The sequence below is a fragment of the Nomascus leucogenys genome, chromosome 2 (assembly GCF_006542625.1).
Source record: "Nomascus leucogenys isolate Asia chromosome 2, Asia_NLE_v1, whole genome shotgun sequence".
Lineage (NCBI taxonomy): Eukaryota > Metazoa > Chordata > Mammalia > Primates > Hylobatidae > Nomascus > Nomascus leucogenys.
This window is the reverse complement of record NC_044382.1, coordinates 46,266,439-46,287,697: the sequence shown is the minus strand read 5'-3', so window position 1 is coordinate 46,287,697 and position 21,259 is coordinate 46,266,439. Positions and strand designations below refer to the sequence as shown.

At 51.9% G+C, this 21,259-nt stretch overlaps 1 protein-coding gene across 3 annotated transcripts in view; it reads left to right on the top strand.

Moving 5' to 3' along the window:
• The window catches only part of ST3GAL2 (ST3 beta-galactoside alpha-2,3-sialyltransferase 2), a 61,086-nt gene that overhangs the window by 28,056 nt on the left and 11,771 nt on the right, over positions 1 to 21,259 (top strand). For 2 of the 3 annotated variants that reach the window (XM_030829438.1, XM_030829432.1), the window contains exons 2-3: positions 12,591 to 13,943; positions 17,066 to 17,259. In XM_030829438.1, coding sequence (XP_030685298.1) covers positions 13,605 to 13,943; positions 17,066 to 17,259 — 533 coding nt within the window. In that variant the 5' untranslated portion in view covers positions 12,591 to 13,604. Of the gene's footprint in view, positions 1 to 7,435; positions 7,752 to 12,590; positions 13,944 to 17,065; positions 17,260 to 21,259 lie in introns of those variants that run through there. The other variant, XM_030829436.1, reaches the window with a different exon arrangement.

Sequence of the window (21,259 nt, the reverse complement as noted above, 5' to 3'; positions counted from 1 at the left end):
TCATTCAAGAATGAGGTAAAATAAAGGTATTTTTGGACAGGCTAAGACAGTTTTATCACCTACAGACCTTTGCTGAAAGAATGGTTACAGATGTACTTCAGTAAGAAGAAAAGTAAACCCCTGAAGAAAGAGCAGGTTGTTGGTGCCAACAGTGAGCACAGAAGTGGACACATTATGTTGGTAAATTGAATTAACTATTTTTTTTTTTTTTTGAGACGGAGTTTCGCTCTTGTTGCCCAGGCTGGAGTGCAATGGCGCGATCTCGGCTCACCGCAACCTCTGCCTCTCTGGTTCAAACAATTCTCCCACCTCACCCTCCCAAGTAGCTGGGATTACAGGCATGTGCCACCACACCCGGCTAATTTTGTATTTTCAGTAGAGACGGGGTTTCTCCATGTTGGTCAGGCTGCTCTCGAACACCCAGCTTCAGGTGATCTGCCTGCCTCAGCCTCCCAAAGTGCTGGGATTACAGGTGTGAGCCACTGTGCCCGGCCTGAATTAACTATTAACAATATATTAGGATGCAAGTAGCAGAGTAACCCACAATGACTTAAAATGGAAAACACTGGATTAGTTTGTAACAAGAAGTGTGGAGGTCATTAGTTCCAGGGTTGGGGCAGTAGGTCACATAGAAACATGAAGGACCCTCGATCTTCCTTTTTTTTTTTTTTTTTTTTTTTTTTTTTTTTTTTTTTTTTTTTTTTTGAGATGGAGTCTCTCTGTCGCCCAGGCTGGAGTGCAGTGGTGCGATCTCGGCTCACTGCAAGCTCCGCCTCCCGGGTTCACGCCATTCTCCTGCCTCAGCCTCCCGAGTAGCTGGGACTAGGGCACCCACCACCGCGCCCAGCTAATTTTTTGTATTTTTTAGTAGAGACGGGGTTTCACCGTGGTCTCAATCTCCTGACCTCGTGATCCGCCCGCCTCGGCCTCCCAAAGTGCTGGGATTACAGGCGTGAGCCACCATGCCCGGCCAGACCCTCGATCTTTCTACTCTGCCATCTGAGAGTGCAAGATGTCTCTCATGGTAGTGAGATGGCTGCCATAGCTCCAGACATTATATCATCACCCTGTAACATCCCAGGCAGGAAGGCACAGAGATCCTAGGAGAAAGGAAGCTTTTTCTTCATGTGCTGCTGCTTTTTTTTTTTTTTTTTAATCGCAGTCACTGTCATCCAGGCTGGAAGGTGTGATCTCCGCTCCGCCCACTTCAACTTCCACCTCCCGGTTTCAAGTGATTCTCGTGCCTTAGCCTCCTGAGTAGCTGGAATTACAAGTACTTGCCCCCACGCCCAGCTAATTTTTGTATTTTTAGTAGAGATGGGGTTTCACCATGTTGCTCAGGCTGGTCTTGAACTCCTGACCTCAGGTGATCTGCCTGCCTCGGCCTCCCAAAGCACTGGGATTACAGTTGTGAGCCACTGCGCCTGGCTGCTTATTTGGAAAGGAAAATCTTTCCAAGATGGCCCTAACACATACTCCCTTGGGTCTCATTGACCTGAGCTGGTCCATCTTCAAACCAATTCCTGGTGAAAAAGGGACAGGCTTGCTGTGGTTGGCTCTGGCTGGCTTTGGCCAGTCTTGCATCATCTGCCAGGACTGGGTCCTTAGCTGCCCAAACAAATCAGGATTCTGTTGGCAAGCAAGAAAGAGAGTGGCCACTGATAGGCAGCCAACAGTGTCTGCTACAGACGGCAAAACACAGAGAGAAAAAAAAAAAAAAACCAGGATCTAAATGGGCTTTTAATTTTTTTTTTTAAGGGAAAACTAGAATTGTTGACCACATTACCAAGGAAGAATAAGAATAGAGAATTTTATTGTTAAGCCACACCAAATTTCTGCCTTGTTAAGAGAATGGCATTACTGAAAAACTGAAGACTTCATCAAGAAAATGTACATATGCCAACAATATAAGATTAATCACTAAAAAAAAAGTAATATAATTTCCAAACCAGGAGGGGGAAAAGAAATGGTGAGGGTTGGCCGGGCGCGGTGGCTCACGCCTGTAATCCCAGCACTTTGGGAGGCCGAAGTAGGCGGATCACCAGGTCAGGAGATCAAGACCATCCTGGCTAACATGGTGAAGCCCCGTCTCTACTAAAAATACAAAAAAAAATTAGCCGGGCATGGTGGTGGGCACCTATGGTCCCAGCTACTTGGGAGGCTGAGGCAGGAGAATGGCGTAAACCCGGGAGGCGGAGCTTGCAGTGAGCTGAGATCAAGCCACTGCACTCCAGCCTGGGTGACAGGGTGAGACTCTGTCTCAAAAAAAAAAAAAGTGGTGAGGGTGGAGATAATATGTCAACCCAAGTCAGGAAAAGAAAAAAAACTAAAGAAAAAATAGTAGACAAAACACTGATTAAGATAGTAACGTAAGTCCAAGTGAAATGGATTAAACTCATCTATTTGAAAACAACAGTATCAGGTGAAATAAAAAGCAAAGAAGTCTGAGGGCTGAGCAAGGTGGCTCATACCTGTAATCTCAGCTGTTTGGGAGGCCAAGTTGGGAGGATCATTTGAGAACAGGAGTTGGAGGTCAGCCTGGGCAACATAGCAAGACATCATCTCTACAACAACAAAAAAACAAACCAACAAAAGTAGTGCACACCTGTAGTCCCAGCTACTTGGGAGGCTGAGGCAGGAGTCTGAGAGTTCAAGTCCATCCTGGAGAACATAGCAAGACCCTGTCTTTATGAAAAAAAAAAAAAAAAAAAAAAAAAAAAATTTAGCCAGGTCTGGTGGCGTATGCCTATGGTCCTAGCTACTCAGGGGCCCGAGGTAGGATCATTTGAGCCCAGGAGGTCGAGTCTACAGTCAGCTGTGATTGCACCACTGGCATTCCAGTCTGGGCAGCAGAGTGAGATCCTGTCTCAAAAACGGGGAAAAAGCCCGGGCACAGTGGCTCACGCCTGTAATCCCAGCACTTTGGGAGGCCCAGGTGGGCGGAACACCTGAGGTTGGGAGTTCGAGACCAGCCTGACCAACATGGTTAAACCCCATCTCGACTAAAAATACAAAATTAGCCAGGCGTGGTGGTGCATGCCTGTAATCCCAGCTACTCAGGAGGCCGAGGCAGGAGAATCGCTTGAACCTGGGAAATGGAGGTTGTGGTGAGCCGAGATCGCGCCATTGCACTCCAGTCTGGGCAATAAGAGCAAAACTCTGTCTCAAAAAAAAAAACCAGAAAGCCGCCAGAGGCGGGAAGCTGTCTAGAATGTGGAGAGACCTGGTCTTCCCCACACAGGTGGTTTGAACTTTTTTCATAAAATAGAGATGAGGTCTCACTCTGTTGCCCAGGCTCCAACCCCTGGACTGAAGCGATCATCCAGCCTCAGTCTCCCAAAGTGCTGGGATTATAGGTGTGAGCCACCACAACCGGCCGAGAACCGTTTTTCTAGACGTTACTTCATGCCTTAGTGTAGATAGGTAGAGCAAGATACTGGATTTCCCCCTGCCCACCCCAACTCAAAACACAGTGGGGCTCCCTCCTGAGGTAACAGGTGGTGGATCTGAAGGGACCCTTCATCCCAACTCCCCTGCCGCACCCCCTCCCAGTGCCTCAGAGCCCAGCTTCCTCCTCTTAGAGGCCGTTTATTTTTTCTTTCTTTTTTTTTGTTTCTTTGAGCTATCTCCTACAGGAAGAGGCTGTTAGGGTGCAGCCTCGATCCTCGTCCAATGAAGACTGACAATTTATTTCTCTAGGACTTCATTGAAAGCCAAAGTTACGCCCTTGGTTTGAAGAAGTGTGTTAGCTCTTGCCTTCTGGGTTTCTGGCTACAAACTCTGGGCGGCATCAGAGGTACCAGAGCTGAGATTTCAGCTGGATATAAAGTCAAAGCTGAATGTTCTGCAGGAAGGGAGGGGCTGCCCGAGGGTTTGGTGCTGGGGAGTGGAAAGGGCTTCAGTCCCTAGGGTAGCACTGAGGGGTCTGTGCTAGAGGCTGATACCAGGGTGTTGCAATGCGAGTGACTTCAGTTAACCAAGCAGGGTGGTGAAGCAGCCCATTCTCAGGTCAAGGACAGGCCTCACTGCTTTTGAGTTGTCGGGGAGGGAGGGGCTTTCGGTAACTGGCCACCTGCCCCGCCCCGCCCCGCCCCGCCCGCCTCCGCCCCAGCTCCTTCTGCCTGGTTTGGGTGCTGCCTCCCACCCAGGAGGCAGGGAGTGTTCTGGGTTGCTAGGCTGGCAGGGATCTGGGGCACAGCGAATGTTTTGATGGTTGTACCCCAGTTAGTGGAAGAGTGCTTTAGGAAGGTAGCGGGGGCTGTGGAAGGAGCTCTGGGCTTGAAGTCATCAGACCTGGCGGGGCGTTAAAGCATCTTCACTTCTGCCTGGCTGACCTTGTTCAGCTGGTCCTGGGACTCCTGTGCATACTAAATGAGAGACTATCCCCCGAAAATGCTCAGAGGTTCATAAAGCATCGGGCCATTGGAGCAGTAGGCAGTGGCTTCATGCCTTTAGAATGAGCTTTGGGACATGTCCTCAGGCTGTGTGTAAGTGGATGGAGAGGGGCTTTATCTTTTGTCTTTCTCCTCTCCCTCCCAGAGGCAAGCAGCACCCATCCCCCCAGCTCAGTGCCTTATTTTGACGTTTCTTTTCTCTGCATGCCAAGAAGGTTGTATTCAGCTGTGCTGGTCTGAGGTGGTGCTATCCTGTGCTTCATTAGGTTAATTTGTTGATGGCTGTCTCCTGGGATCTGACCGAGAATTGGCTCTAAAGCTGCTACAGCCTCCAAAACAGTCCCTGCTGTTCTTCTTTTGGGGCACTCTTTGCTTTGTTCCTCAACCAGGTGCTTTTGTTTTTTCCTTCCATTTACGTGCGAGCTGGTGAGGGTCTCCTTTGAGGTTCCTTGTACTGGGAGGTGGAAGTAGCCCTTTGGCTGCATCTCCTGAGGATGGAAGGCAGGGTCTTCAAGGCCCTTGCTGCCCCTGACCTCTGGATCCTGGCTGCTAGTTCCTCTGGACAGCCTCAGCAACTTGGACATGGACCAGCCATTCAGTGGACATTTATTGATAAATGGTCTCCCGAAATTTGCCAAATTTGTGACCACAAACTTCTTAGAAGACTAGTATTGGCACAGTGGCTCACCCCTGTAATCCCAGCACCTGGGGAGGCCGAGGCAGGCGGATCACTTGAGGTCAGGAGTTGGAGACCAGGCTAGCCAACATGGCGAAACCCCATCTCTGCTGAAAATACAAAAATTAGCTGGGCGTGGTGGCACGGGCCTATAGTCCCAGCTGCTTGGGAGGCTGGGGCAGGAGAATTGCTTGAACCCAGGAGGTGGAGGTTGCAGTGAGCCAAGATTACGCCACTGCACTCCAGCCTGGGCAACCGAGTGAGACTCCATTAAAAAAAAAAAAAAAAAAAGGCCATAGTGTTGTCTTGCCACCTCCTAAATTTCCCTAGTAACTCCCTTTCTCTTTTAGAAGACTATTTCACATCTGGTCTCTCTGTAAATCTCCAACCCCAACAATAAAGGGACCCTCCTCACTGTCTGTGCCGCTTGCTCGGCTTTGCCACCTGTCCCACAGGTGGCCCCTCCAGGACGACACTCGTTGCCATCATCTCTTGCTGCTCCCGGCCTTTGTTCCACTGTTCGCCTCTTTTTCCTATATCATAAATTTCTGCTTCTCTAATAATTCATTTCCATCAGTGTACACACATTCTGGACCATCTCTCAGCTGAATTCCATTCCACATTCAACTCTTACATCCCATTCCTTTTTTTTTTTTTTTGAGACAGTCTCACTCTGTCACCCAGGCTGGAGTGCAGTGGCACAATAGTGGCTCACCGCAACGTCTACCTCCCAGGTTCAAGCGAGTCTCTTGCCTCAGCCTCTGAAGTAGCGGGATTACAGGCTCATGCCACTACACCCAGCTAATTTTTGTATTTTTAGTAGAGATGGGGTTTTGCCATGTTGGCCAAGCTGGTCTCACCTGACCTCAGGTGATCCGCCTCCCTCAGCATCCCAAAGTGCTGAGATCACAGGTATGAGCCACCGTGCCCGGCCCCCCACTGCAGCCCAGACTGGAGTGCAGTGGCACAATCTGAGCTCATTGCAACCTCCACCTCCCGGGTTCAAGCAATTCTTCTGCCTCAGCCTCCCTAATAGCTGGGACTACAGGTGCCCACCACCACCCCCCGGCTAATTTTTGTTATTTTTAGTAGAGATGGGGTTTCACCATGTTGGCCCCGCCACCACCCCCAGCTATGTTTTGTTATTTTTAGTAAAGACGGGGTTTCACCATGTTGGCCAGGCCAATCTTGAACTCCTGACCCCAGGTGATCTGCCCACCTCGGCCTGCCAGAGTGCTGGGATTACAGGTGTGAGCCACCACACCCGGCTGTCAGTGGCTTTTAACCTATTCACCACAAACAATTTTAGAATATCACCCCAGAGGGAAACTCCAACCCACTGGCAGTCATTCCCCATTCTCCTCTATCCCCCAGCCCCTGGCAACTGGTAACCTACTGTCTGTCTCTATGGATTTGCCTATTCTGTACATTTTACATAAATAATCCGGCATGGGGCCTTTTGTGCCTGGCTACTTTTTTTTTTTTTTTTTTTTTTTTAAGACAGAGTCTCACTCTGTCACACAGGCTGGAGTGCAGTGGTGCGATCTCGGCTCACTGCAAGCTCTGCCTCCCGCGTTCATGCCATTCTCCTGCCTCAGCCTCCCGAGTATCTGGTACTACAGGCTCCCGCCACCATGCCCGGCTAATTTTTTGTGTTTTTAGTAGAGATGGGGTTTCGCCGTCTTAACCAGGATGGTCTTGATCTCCTGACCTCGTGATCCGTCTGCCTCGGCCTCCCAAAGTGCTGGGATTACAGCCGTGAGCCACCACACCAGGCTGAGCCTGGCTCCTTTCACTTAGCACGGGGTTTTCAGGTTCATCTATGCTGTAGCAGTACCAGAACTTGATTCCTTTTTATATCTGAATAATACTCCCTTGTATGGATATACCACATTTTGTGTATTTATGTATTGGTTGATGGAACTTTGAGTTGTTTCCACATTGGCACTCTTATGAATAATGCTGCCATAAATCATTTGTGTACAAGGTTGTTTTTTTTTTTTTTTTTTTTTTTTTTTTGAGATGGAGTCTCGCTCTGTTGCCAGGCTGGAGTGTAGTGGTGCGATCTCGGCTCACTGCAACCTCTGCCTCCCAAGTTCAAGTGATTCTCCTGCCTCAGCCTCCTGAGTGGCTGGGACTACAGGCGCATACCAACCATGCCCAGCTAATTTTTGTATTTATAACAGAGATGGGGTTTCACCAAGTTGGCCAGATGGTGTTGATCTCTTAACCTCGTGATCCGCCCATCTTGGCCTCCCAAAGTGCTGGGATTATAGGCGTGAGCCACCGTGCCCGGCCGTGTGTACAAGTTTTTATGTGAACCTAAGTTTTCATTTCTCTTGAGTATATACCTAGAAGTGGAATTGCTGAGTCATATATTATGGTGACTGTACATTTTATCTTTTGAGGAACTGCCAGACTGTTTCCCAAAGCGACTGCACCATTTCACATTCCCAGTAGCAAAGTCTGAGGGTTCCAATGTCTCTACATCCTCACTAACACCGGTTATTATCTGTCTTGTTGATTACAGCCACCCTGATGGGCAGGAAGTGGTATCTGATTGTGGTTTTGATTTGCATTTCCCTGATGATTAATGACGTTGAACATCTTTTCTTGTGCTTGATCCTCGCAATACCCCTGGATCAGTCATTGTGAAGGTCACCACTGCCCTCCATCCAGTGGTCAGTTCTCAGTCCTCACCTTACTTTTTCAAACACTTGACACTGTTAATTTGTCCTTCATTCTCGAAACTTTCTTCTCTTGGCATCCCAGATGCAGGGCTGTTTTTCCCCCTGCCTCACTGGCTGTTTCTTTCCTGGCTTCTCTTTTAGACAGCAGAGTGCCCCAGGCTCTGTCCTGAATTGCCTACTCTTGTCTGTGGCAGACCCGACCTAGATCATTTTTTCTGGTCCTGTAGTTTTAAGAATGAACTGTACTCTGATGACTCTCAGATATATCCCTCTAACTCTGACCTCACCCATGAGCTTCAGACAGGTGTGTCCAACTGCCTGTTTCCATCTGCATGTGGATGTCTAAAAAACTTTCTTTTTTTTTTTGAGTTGGGGTATCACTCTGTCACCCATCCTGGAGTGCCATGGCATGATCACGGCTCACTGCAACCTTGAACTCCTGGGCTCAAGTGATCCTTACGCCTAAGCCTCCTGAGTAGGTAGGACTACAGGCACATGCCACCATGCCCAGCTAATGTTTTTACTTTTTTGTTTGTTTGCTTGAGACGGAGTCTCACTCTGTCACCAGGCTGGAGTGCAGTGGTGCGATCCCAGCTCACGCAACCTCCGACTCCCTGGTTCAAGCAATTCTTCTGCCTCAGCTTCCTGAGTAGCTGGATTACAGGCACCCATCACCACGCCCAGCTAATTTTTTGTATTTTTAGTAGAGACGGGGTTTTGCCATGTTGGCCAGGAAGGTCTCAATCTCCCGACCTCATGATCCGCCCGCCTCGACCTCCCAAAGTGTTGGGATTACAGGCGTGAGCCTCCGTGCCCATCGTTTTTACTTTTTTGTAGAGATGGGGTCTTGCTGTATTGCCCAGGCTGGTCTCAAACTCCTGACCTTAAGTGATCCTCCCGCCTTGGCCTCCCAAAATGTTGGGATTACAGACATGAGCCACCACACCTGGCCTGAAAGACATCTTAAATTTAACCAGAACTTTTGTTTTTTTCTCAGCCAAACCCATTAATTTTCTGTCTTTTCTGTATAGTGAATGGCACCCCCATCCACCAGGTTGCTCAGGCCACAGCCTCCATGTCTCCCTGATTCCTGTCTTCCTCTTCCCACCCTGCTCCCCTCTTCCCTTCCCCATGGGCCCCCTCCTTGTACCCTCCAACTACCCTACTAGTTAAGCCTGTCAGAGTACATCCAGCCATGTCTCACCACCTCCACCACCTGGGATATTGCAGCAGTTCCTTTCTGGTCTCCCTGCTAGTCTTACGCAACAGCCAGAGTAGTCCTGTAATAAAACATGTTTTAACCTAAAAGCATTTTAGATTTTACTACAAAATGCATCATACACTCAAAGTAGTACATATCGTATTTGTGTTCTTTAAAGAGTAAACAAGAAATACTCCATGGCTGGGCGCAGTGGCTCATGCCTGTAATCCCAGCACTTTGGGAGGTCGAGGTGGGTGGATCACCTGAGGTCAGGAGTTGAAGACCAGCCTGGCCAACATAGTGAAACCCCATCTCTACTAAAAATACAAAAAATTAGCTGGGTGTGGTGGCACATGCCTGTAATCCCAGCTACTTGGGAGGCTGAGACAGGAGAATCGTTTGAACCCAGGAGGCGGAGGCTGCAGTGAGCCAAGATCATGCCACTGCACTCCAGCCTGGTGACAGAGAAAGACTCTGTCTCAAAAGAAAAGAAATACTTCTGTACCCACCACCTGGATTACGAGTTACCTAATACACCTGAAGCCTCTTCAGCCCTCCTTATTTCATCTACCTCTCTTCCCCCTCCAGAGGAATTCCCTGAATTTTGTGTTGTTTCCTTGATTTTCTCTATTATTATCTTTATAGAGAGGCATAGAAAATGTCTTGCTTAGCTTTGCATATTTTTTAGCTTTTCATGGATTTATCCTGTGATCATTTATCCATGACTTCTCTTTTTGCTCGATAGAATATTTTTTGGCCATATTAATCCCTGTTAATGTCTGAAACTGGAGTTCATTCATTTTACTACATGGTATAAAATGCACCACAATTTATCCATTCTTTTTTTTTTTTTTTTTTTTTTTTTGAGGCAGAGTTTTGCTCTTGTTGCCCAGGCTAGAGTGCATTGGCGCGATCTCCCCCTCCTGGGTTCAAGTGATTCTCCTGCCTCAGCATCCTGAGTAGCTGGCATGTGCCACCATGCCCGGGTAATTTTGTATTTTTAGTAGAGATGGGGTTTCTTCATGTTGGTCAGGGTGGTCTCGAACTCCCAACCTCAGGTGATCCAACCGCCTCGGCCTCCCAAAGTGCTGGATTACAGGCTTAAGCCAGCACGCCTGGCCTTTTTTTTTTTTTTTTTTTTTTTTTTTTTTGAGGCGGAGTTTTGCTCTTGTCGCGCAGGCTGGAGTACAATGGCGTGATCTTGGCTCAGTGCAACCTCTGCCTCCTGGGTTCATGTGATTCTCCTGCCTCAGCCTCCCGCATAGCTGGAATTATAGGTGGCCACCACAATGCCTGGCTGATTTTTTGTATTTTTAGTAGAGATGGGGTTTCACCATGTTGGCCAGGCTCGTCTTGAACTCCTGATCTCTGGTGATCCACCCACCTCAGGCTCCCAAAGTGGTGGGATTACAGGCATGAGCCATTGGGCCGGCCTCCTCCGAGCTGTTTATATTGAGGTGCGCATGGGCTTATCATGAATGATCTGAGTAGCTGTGAAGGGGAGCAAGCCCATGACGTGGTGGGCAGCTGAGGGGCACAGGTAGAAATGAACTGTGAGAGGGTCAGTGCCAGGTCACTTTTGGGATTTTTAGTGCGTGTTTGGGGGCCTCTGATTTTTTTTTTTAGCTCCTCCCCATGGCTCCATTTGCCCTCACCACAACAAGCTGAGCAGCCTATGTTCGAAGTAACACCTGGACCTGGGGTTCCCAAAGCAAGGGCCTTTGCCAGATGCTCTACTTCTCTGCTGTTTCCAGACATGTCAAAACCAGGGATTTTCCCCTCCCCAACAGGCAGTGCAGTTCCTTCGGGTGCCCCCTGCATTGATTTAGAATCCCAAGGAGTTAATGACTTCGCTGATTGAGTTGCTTCCTTTGGAAGCCTCCTGTGCCGGCTCTGCCCAGCCCCCGCCTTCAGTGGCCACTGTGGGGCTGCCCAGCCAGAAACCAGGTCTCCCCAGGCAGGACCTCTCGATCCCATCAGCTGCAAAGTCACTGTCTTCCAGGGCCACCTGCCTCGTGACTGGCTCTCCTCAGGTCACAGGAAGCTGGGAGTGGGACCCTGAAAGAACTCGAGTTCTTTCCTTACATGTTGGGCATGCAGCAGGCAAAGGGAGAATGACAGGAGACAAGGACCTGGCTTCCCGTCTACAGACTGTTCAGCCAAGGCCATGTCTAGAGTGGGATCTGCTAAATGGGCATAGCAGAACATTGGAAGAAGCACCTTTGAGCAAGTGCTGCTGGGGTCTCCGTGGATTAGGGCCAGGAGCCCTGGTGAGGCCTGTGGGCAGGGCTTTACTTTCAACCCTGAGAAGCCAACTCCACATCTCCTTCCCTCTCACCCTTGAGCCCTGGGTAGTTCAGGGAGGCCACAGCCTTCTTTCTGTGCCCTGGCCTATCCCACAGTCACCTCCACTCACAAGGTCGTGACCTTAGGTAAGTTCCTCTACTTTTGTGAACATCATTTTCCCATCCAGAATGATGTCCTTACTGCAGTATGCTCGTTCTATCCCTGCTGGCTATGTGGCCACAAATGGAGGGGCAGCTAGGTTTTCTCGAACACAGAGCCTGAGAGGCCTTATCTGCAGCTGCTGGAAGCAGAAAGGAGACCCCAAAAGTGGGCTAGAGGCTTCAACAAGGACAGGGAACAGGGCTGCACTGAGAGGCCCAGGGGCTAGGTCAGCAGTGCTGCTAGGCGGATTTGGAGGGGAGCTGGGGAGAGGCGAGGCAGCCAGCTTTGCAAGATTCCCACGGCACAGAGCCAGTGCTCAGGGGTTCCCTTCTCAGCGTTCCTCTCACCTCTTGTGGCTCCCTCGCGCCTGGCATGGATCCGAGTTCCTTTCCTTATGGCTGAGACCCAAACTGCCTACAAGTGACCTCTTCTCCCTGTTCTTGCCTGCAAGGGCAGCATAGGGCCTCAGGCTGTTAGTGCTACCAGGGACCCTGGCATTCACTTTGTCCATAATGTACAGATGGATGTAGGCAACTGCCCTCAGGGCTGTCCGGGGGCAGGACCAAGCCCAGCAACCACACCTCCTGACACAGCCAGGTTCTCCCCCAGCGGTGGAGCTGACAGGACTGTTCATGGTTCACTGAGTGGACCCAGCAATGCCTCATTGATAATCCACAGTCGAGAGAAGAGGGACGGTCAGAGACCGGCCAGCCCTCCCTTCTGACTGGCAGAGGCCTCTGCAGGCACTGACAGGCTCCAGAGAGCGCTGTGGGGGGCAGTCAGTGTCCATAGTCTCCTGGGATCTTCTCTGGGCTGTTTTCTCTGACTTTTCACCTGAAATTAACTGTACATAGCTGGGCTAGGAACTTTCTAAATCTGAAAGCATGTGGCTTAGGGAAAATCACTTGACTCCTTGTTTACCTTTTGGCTAAGAAGTGAAGACCCTGGGCCAATCTAGTCCTCCAGGCCCTGGAGTCCCACAGAGTGATGCTATCTGTGCAGCTAGAGGGCAGAGCCCTTGGTCATGTCCACCCTCTGATTAAGTGGGCTAGCTTTGTCCCCTCTGGGACTTGGGGTGGGGCTGCTAGCTTTGTCCCCTCTGGGACTTGGGGTGGGGCTGAGACAAAGCCTGGTGCCCGTGTGATTCATCTGCACACTATTTCTCCTCTCTGCCATTCTAGGGTCGTGGTGCGGCAGCCTGGCGCCTGACATGTGAAGGGGAACCTGCCAGGGGATTACTGCAAGCTAACAGCAGGATAGGCTGGCCCTGGGGGAGCGGAGATGGGCAGAGCAGCTGCTGAACCCGGGCCAGGAATATTAGGAAGGAGACCTGGACCCTGGTGGGGAGCTCAGCACACGCTCGCCTGACCCAGATGGTATTGGACACAGTGCCCCGCTGAACAGCAGCTGTTCCCAGCGCCAGAAGACCCCACAGCCACAGTAGGAGCTTTGCGACCCCTACGCAACTGCAGCTGGGGCTGGGGCCACAAGGAGAAGGGACCAGCACCTCAGATGGGAAACAGTAGGGCAGGACCTACCGCGAAAAGGATCTCGATCTCGCAGCGGAGTTTTCCCACACTCACAGCGCGTCCTGTTTTTCTCCTCTCAGGGTTGGGGTCTGGCTCCCCTCCTCTGGCAGAGGTTTTGGGCCAGGAGGTGGGACAATGCTTGCATGGAACCCAAGTTCCCTGAAGCCCATGTGCTCTCTGTTGTGATTGGAGTTCTAGGGCTTCCCTGCTTCCAGGGACGAGGGGCTGCCTCATTGTCTGCTCATGAACCACAAGGACCCCGACTGCTCCAGACTGGATTATTTCAAGCCGCCAAAAAGGGGGACCCCTAGAGCTGGCAGCCAGCAATCCCAAGGGACTAGAGGGCTGCAATGGACTGACCTCACCCTCCTCAGGGTGGCGGGAGAGGCAGAGCCTCTGTGGCCCAGCTAGTGACGGAGAGACCCGATGAAGCCCTAAGCAGGGGCCCTGCCTGACTCAGGGACAGGACAGCCACTCCTACCAACGTGTGTTCTCCCCACATTGAGGGAGGGTGTGGCAAGGGACCCCTGCCACTGTCCCCTGCTGCAGCACGTGCCCCTATGCCCTTTGCATGTGGTGCCAGAATAGGCAAGCTACGCCGTGGCTGGCCCCTCAGTGGGCTGGGAAAAGAGTGGCCACGGTGACCGCCACCTGCCTGCTGGCACCATGAAGTGCTCCCTGCGGGTGTGGTTCCTCTCCGTGGCCTTCCTGCTGGTGTTCATCATGTCCCTGCTCTTCACCTACTCGCACCACAGCATGGCCACGCTGCCCTACATGGACTCGGGGGCCCTGGATGGGTCGCACCGGGTGAAGTTGGTGCCTGGCTATGCCGGCCTGCAGCGCCTCAGCAAGGAGGGGCTCTCCGGCAAGAGCTGCGCCTGTCGCCGCTGCATGGGCGACGCCGGTGCCTCCGACTGGTTTGACAGCCACTTTGACGGCAACATTTCCCCTGTCTGGACCCGAGAGAACATGGATCTTCCACCGGATGTCCAGAGGTGGTGGATGGTAAGAGCCGCTGCCCCCTTCCAGGGATCTGTTCCCTGGTTCACAGGGAGCAGGTGGGAGTGAGGAGTACAGCCATGGGGGGCCTGCCCCAGAAGAAGGAGGCAGCCGCCCCTCAGCCCCAGCAGTTGTCGCTGCACAAGGCTGGATCTGGGTTTTTTTTGTTTGTTTTTTGTTTTTTTTAAGAAAACCCAGAAATCCAGGTTTTAAAACTAAGTATCCTAATTTATGAACATTGGCTCAAAATAGTTTTTTATTTGTTTGTTTGTTTTTTGAGACGGAGTCTCATTCTGTCACCCAGGCTGGAGTGCAGTGGCTCAGTGCCGACTCACTGTAACTTCTGCTTCCCAGGTTCCAGTGATTCTCCTGCCTCAGCCTCCTGAGTAGCTGGAATTACAGGCATGCACCACCACCCTCAGCTAATTTTTTTGTATTTTTAGTAGAGACGGGGTTTCACCATGTTGGCCAGGCTGATCTCAAACTCCTGACCTCAGATGATCTGCCTGCCTCAGCCTCCCAAAGTGCTGGGATTACAGGTGTGAGCCACCATGCCCAGCCAAAATAATTGTAAATACCATGAGAACAGAGCCCCTTGCTTGGTTCTTTACAACTGCTGGAAGACTTTTTACTGGGCTGGGATAAGAAAGCCTTGTAGGGAAGGCAGGTCGTGGTGGCTCACGCCTGTAATCCCAGCACTTTGAGAGCACAAGGTGGGCGGATCACGAGGTCAGGAGTTCGAGACCAGCTTGACCAACGTGGTGAAACCCCATCTCTACTAAAAATAAAAAAAAAATTAGCCAGGCATGGTGGCACGTGCCTGTAATCCCAGCTACTCAGGAGGCTGAGGCGGGAGAATCGCTTGAACCTGGGAGGCGGAGGTGGCAGTGAGCCGAGATTGCACCATTGCACTCCAGCTGGGCTGGAGTGCAGCAATGGACTGACCTCACCCTCCTCAGGGTGGCGGGAGAGGCAGAGCCTCTGTGGCCCAGCTAGTGACGGAGACTCCGTCTCAAAAAAAAAAAAAAAAAAGCTGTGCAGGGAACACTTAATCTATGGCCGGGCGTGGTGGCTCACGCTTGTAATCCCAGCACTTTGGGAGGCCGAGGCGGGCGGATCACGAGGTCAGAAGATCGAGACCATGGTGAAACCCCGTCTCTACTAAAAATTACAAAAAAAAAATTAGCCGGGCGTGGTGGCGGGCGCCTGTAGTCCCAGCTACTCGGAGAGGCTGAGGCAGGAGAATGGTGTACACCCAGGAGGCGGAGCTTGCAGTGAGCCAAGATCGCGCCACTGCACTCTAGCCTGGGCGACAGAGCGAGACTCCATCTCAAAAAAAAAAAAAAAAAAAAAAAAAAACAACAATGTAAAGAACCCTCAGGGGCTAAGAGAGGTGAAGGGGTGGGGCTGGGGAGTCCTCCCTGTCTTTCCAGTCATCACTTTTCTGTTACTTTTAATTCCTTCTACCTCGCCCCAAGGCTCTGGAGTGTCACTCCCCAGGCTCTGCAGGCCATCTGGTTGCCACACATGTCATGGGTGGAGCCATGTCAGCACTGAGCCCCTGCAGGCTCCCAAGCTGTGAGGGATGAGCTCATGTGATCACGCTTATCAGAATGATGTCACAGAACCTGCCTTCCAGCCCAGACTGTCAGAGCGCCCAAGGACCAGGGTCTGCAGAGCTGGGGCCACTAGGAGCCCTGTGGGCTCTTACTGTGACAGCTTTTTTTTGATACAGGTTCTCACTGTCTTTGCAGTGGCACAGTCTTGGCTCACTGCATGCTTGACCCCCAAGGCTCAAGCGATCCTCCCACCTCAGCTTCAGAGTAGCTGGGACTACAGGCGCAGGCCACCACGCCTGGCTAATTTTTACATAGGAATTCTCGTCTCAGAGCCAAGCTCCCTCTACAGATCAATCTCCCATCCCCTGAGCAGACAGACCCTGCCTACCCACAAACCCATCAAGTCATGGCTCCATCCACAGAATGTTTTCTTTTATTTTTATGTGGGTTTTTTTTTTTTTTTTTTTTTTTTTGAGTAAAAATAATTTCAGCACTTTGAGTAAAAGTAATCCCAGCACCTTGGGAGGCCAAGGCAGGTGGATCACCTGAGGTCGGGAGTTCGAGACCAGCCTGACCAACATGAAGAAAGCCCATATCTACTAAAAATACAAAATTAGTCGGGTGTGGTGACGCATGCCTGTAATTCCAGCTACTCAGGAGGCTGAGGCAGGAGAATCACTTGAACCCGGGAGGCGGAGGTTGCGGTGAGCCGAGATCGCGCCATTGCACTCCAGCCTGGGCAACAAGAGTGAAACTCTCTCAAAAAAAAAAAAATCAGGATTTCATTTTTCTTATTTCATATGAAATCCTTATTTTCAGTGTCTCTTGAAAAATGGGAAACTTTGGCCCTTCTGGGCTCATGATCCCACGTGGCAGCCATTGGCTGAAGTTGTCCCTCTTGGCCAGGGCTCAGATATGTTGGCTGTGGACCTTCCCTGCCATGTCACTCCTGTGTGGCACCTGCTGGGCCCGTAAGCATCTGGTTGGTGCTGCCTCGTTTCATGGTCTTTGACCATCAGTTGGTTGGTACAGGTCTTGCTGGTAGGAGGGGACATCAGTTTTATTTCAGCCATTCTGGCTCTGAAAGAATTTATCAGCCTCTCTGCCCTTCCCTGGGGCTCAGGGAGTGGCTGGACTGTCACCCTGGACGTGGCTTCTGCAACCCCAGTCCTCAGCCTGAGTGCCGGGGGCGCCCCCTTTAGGCTGACCAGGAAGGAGCCCCTGAAGGAGGTTGCTCTGCTCTGTGGCCCAGGCCTACAGGATCCCAGATAATGTGTGAAAGGCACCTTGATCCCTGAGCCCCTTCTAGTGCATCAGAGCCACCCGTGACTAGCAGGGCACCCAATTTCTGGACATTGAGACTCACTCACAACCGGGGACTTTGCTGTCGTTGAGAGAGGGAGAGACCCTCACTGCCCAGAGGAAAGAATCCCTGTTCCCTGACAGAGCCCTGGATAAAGAGGCCTGTGCCCAGACACAGTATAGTGAGGGCAGAGGAGGGGAGGCCGGGGCCCCTCCTTCACACACCTCTCTCCTTCCTCGTTTCCCGTCTTCCCCTCCCTTCCACAGATGCTGCAGCCCCAGTTCAAGTCACACAACACCAATGAGGTGCTGGAGAAGCTGTTCCAGATAGTGCCTGGCGAGAACCCCTACCGCTTCCGGGACCCCCACCAGTGCCGGCGCTGTGCCGTGGTGGGGAACTCGGGCAACCTGCGGGGCTCTGGCTATGGGCAGGACGTGGACGGGCACAACTTCATCATGAGGTGAGCCCCTGCGGAGCCCAAGGGTAGGCCCAAGATGGGCCTCTGGGGAGGGGGACTGCCCTCCTCTGCCTTGTCTGGCAGGGTGCATGCTGCCAGCTACCAGTGTGCTGTGGGGCCCTGCCTCCCAGAGTCTTTCATAGCAGGCTTGGAGCTCTCTCCTTTACCTGTTTGGGGTGGATGGGGAGACAGAATCCCAAATCTAAGCTTTGCTTGAGGCCTGCGCTCTGTTTCCAAGGCTCTGAATTCCTCTGGAAAGAGCTGACATTAGATTCCTGGCTGACATTTGGTGAAAAATCCCATAAGAGGCTGGGCACGGTGGCTCACACCTGTAATCCTAGCGCGTTGAGAGGCTGAGGTAGGAGGATCGCTTGAGCCCAGGAGTTAGAGACCAGCCTAGGTAACATGGCGAAACCCTGTGTCTACAAAAATTTTTAAAGATTAGCTGGGCATTGTGGCATGTCTGTATTCCCAGCTACTGGGGTGGCTGAGGCAGGAGGATTGCTTGAACCTAGGAGTTTGAGGCTACGGTGAGCTATGATTGCACTAGTTCACTCCAGCCTGGGCAATAGACTGAGACCCTGTCTCAAAAACAAAAATTCCCATCAGAAGCCGGCCCTGTCCTCCTTGTCCCCTCAGCAGCTGGGCAAGGAGTGAGGGCCCCAAGCCCAGCTAGCATCCTGCTTCATAGCAGCAGGTGATTCTCTCTGGCAGACGCATGGAAGGCAGTTGTGGGTGCTGAAAGGAGCTGTTCGGTATTTGCTCCAGGGCTTATTCATTCCTAAGACCTCTATGCCCAGCCGTGAGGAAGGGAGAAGAGTTGGGAGGGCGTTCAGTCCTGACCGAGACTCTGCAATGAAGGCCTGAGGGTGAACAGGGAATAGGGGCCAGGCTTGCGACCTGAACATGGGCTGCTTGCTCTGCTCCAGAGCCTGTGTTTTCTGACGTCCCCCCTTGACTTAGCTGGGGACAAGAAATGCCTTCTACCCGACTCCTTGGTAGAGGAAGAGCCCGAAGAACAGAGCTCCTGCCAATGCCCAGTTTTCACCCATCTCTTAGGATGAGCATTGCAGAAAGACCAGGTTTCCCAGGAGGCAGAAGGAAGGGCTTTGTCTTAGAAACTGTTGCTGTCACCATAGCAACACGAAGGCAGCAATGTGTCTCGGAGGCATACAGCATTCCGTGTAAGACCTTCCTCATGTTGGGAAATGGTGCAAGTGGGAGGGTGAGCAGGTTGGACTGGACCCTGTCCAGGACCCTGGAGCCACCTGAGGGTATCCATATCCTCCACCTGCTGATACCCCAATGGGAGGGAGATGGGACGGGAGCTGGTCTTAGAGGGGCCTCTCTCCCCTCTGCAGACACCATGGTCAGGTTGGGAATTGAGGCATCTGTCACTTCCATGCAGCTCTGGGCACTTGGGAAGCCCAGGACAGTGCTCTTAGGTGCCCGAAGCACCTGCATCAAGTTTGAGCTTTCACTGGTCAGGCACCTCAGTGATGGTCAGGAAGCTCCTGGGTGGAAGCCCTGCAGGCCCAAAAGGACTGGCTCTAAGTCGCCTGGCCAGTACTGTCAGGTGGGGCTGCAGAAAGAAATTTATAAGGCTGGGTGCAGTGGCTCATGCCTGTAATCCCAACACTTTGGGAGGCTGGGGCAGGCAGATTACCTGAGGTCAGGAGTTCAAGACCAGCCTGGCCAACATGGTGAAACCCTGTCTCTACTAAAAATACAAAAATTAGTCGGGCGTGGTGGTGGGTAACTATAATCCCAGCTACTCAGGAGGCTGAGGCAGGAGAGTCACTTGAACCCAGGAGGCAGAGTTTGCAGTGAGCCAAGATCATGCCATTGCACTTCAGCCTGGGCAACAAGAGAGAAACTCTGTCTCAAAAAAAAAAAAAAAAAAAAAAATTTATAGATGCTTCCTCACAGGGGCCAGGTAAGGAAGGGGGGTGGTATAGAGTGGACCCCAGAATCACTTTCTGGAAGGGGTGACCCGGGTAGTAATTGACCGTCTGCTGGTCTAAGGAACTGGATGGCAGTGCATAAGCTGGGCTTGCTGGTGTGAGCCTGTAGTCCTAGCTACTCAGGAGGCTAAGGCAGGAGGATCATTTGAGCCCAAGAGTTTGAGGCTGTGGTGAGCTATGATGGCACCACTGCACTCCAGCCTGGGCAACAGAGCAAGACCCTATCTCAAAAACAAAAACAACAGATGGCACTGGGGGTGACTCCAGTTGTAGGCATATCCAGGTTTGGAACCAATGGCCCTGGAAGCAAGACCCACTGGAGGGCTGAGTGGAGTTACAACGAGATGATGGCCTGATCCACCTGTGCCCGACCCACCTCGCTGCCACTCACTCCTCCTATTTGTCCTCTGAGCCCTGTGGACCACTTCAAGTCCAGTTGAGCTGGTCTTGCCTCAGTTGGCCAGCAGATCCATCCACAACTCCAAGAACAGTGCCCGCTAGACAGTAGGCACACCACAGATACATGCAGGCGTGAAGGGGACTAGGCAGCCAACACCAGGTCCTAACCAGGGGGCTCACACCCCACTTGCGCCCCTGTCCCTGAATACTTCTTTAGCTGCTGGAGGCAGCCAAGGACAGATAGATTTCTAGAATGCTGTGTTCCCGAGTCCCAGAGATGCAGCTCATCCTCCTCGTCCTGCTCTGGCCCCTTTCCAGGGCGTGGCTTCTCCAGGATGAATCAGAGCCTTGAAACAAAGCCTTGTCCCCATTAGAGTGCCATGTTCCTTCCCTTTCCCGTGGAGGCTGTGAAACATATTTTAGGACCTCTTGCTCCCTTCATTCCCAGATGTTTGGAAGCTGGTGTCTGGCCAACCACGGGGAAATGAGGGAGGGCCAGGCTCGCAGCACGGCCAGCCACAGGCGCTGGAGGCAGGGTAACCCTGGCTGACAGGTCCCATGGGGACTTCATGACAGCTCGGGCTGCCAAGTCAGTGCAGAAGGCAGATGGTGGGTCTTCAGAAGCCAGCCTGGGCCAGCTGCAGCCCTGTGCTCTGCAGGATCTCTTGGCCTCACCGTCTCTGGTGAGATGAAGTTTGTTTCTTAGGTCAAGTGTACACCTTGGCTGGGCACAGTGGCTCACGCCTGTAATCCCACTACTTTGGGAGGCCGAGGCGAGAGGACTGATTGAGCCCAGGAGCTCGAAACCAGCTTGGGCAACATGGCGAAACCCCATCTCTATGTTTAAAAAAAAAAGGAGAAGAAAAAGAGCATACCTTGATCCTAGCTCCTGCCCTGCCCAGGCCCCGGCCAGCCCGTGTCACCAGCCCAATTCCTCTACCCCCTGCCATACCTTGGGCAGCTGAGACATACTTCTGGCTCTGACATCCCCTGTTAAGGCTTCCTCTCCAACTGCTCTGTTCCTCAGAGGCCCCAGGGTGCTTGGCAGGAGGCAGATACAGGCTGTGTCAGTGTGACCATAGGACACCAATACCTGCATGGAGAGTTTAGCAGCCCACAAGCTGTTAAGAGTTATTCAGGGGTGGGAAGGATACTTCTTGGCTCTTCTAGGAGACAGGATCTCTAAACCCTAAAGAACGGGCTCAAAGGGGCAGTTCACTGAAGGACATGAATTTGGGACAGGGAGGTCAGAAGTAGATCCCTGTTCTGGAGACAGAGCATGTTAGTTTCTCTGGAGGACATTCTGGGCATCAGCTTGAAGCCAGCAAGAACAGAAGTGGTTAGGAACACAGAGGTTCTCTAGGTTTTGAGACTTCCCACCCCAAAGCACCCTCCAGACCCTCAAGGGAAGGGAAAATGAGAGGTAGGGGGCACAGTGATGTGACTGGCAGGGCGAGGGGATCCTGGACAGCACAGCCTATGGTCCTCCCCAGTCCTGTCCCTGATGAAGACAGTGTGGGAACCCCTGCAACACAGCAAGTCCTCACCCAGCCCAGCTAGCTGGTGCCAGCCACTGTAAGGACAGGGAATGTTTGTGTTGGTTTTACAGAACTGTCATAAAAAGCCGGGAGAGCCACCTA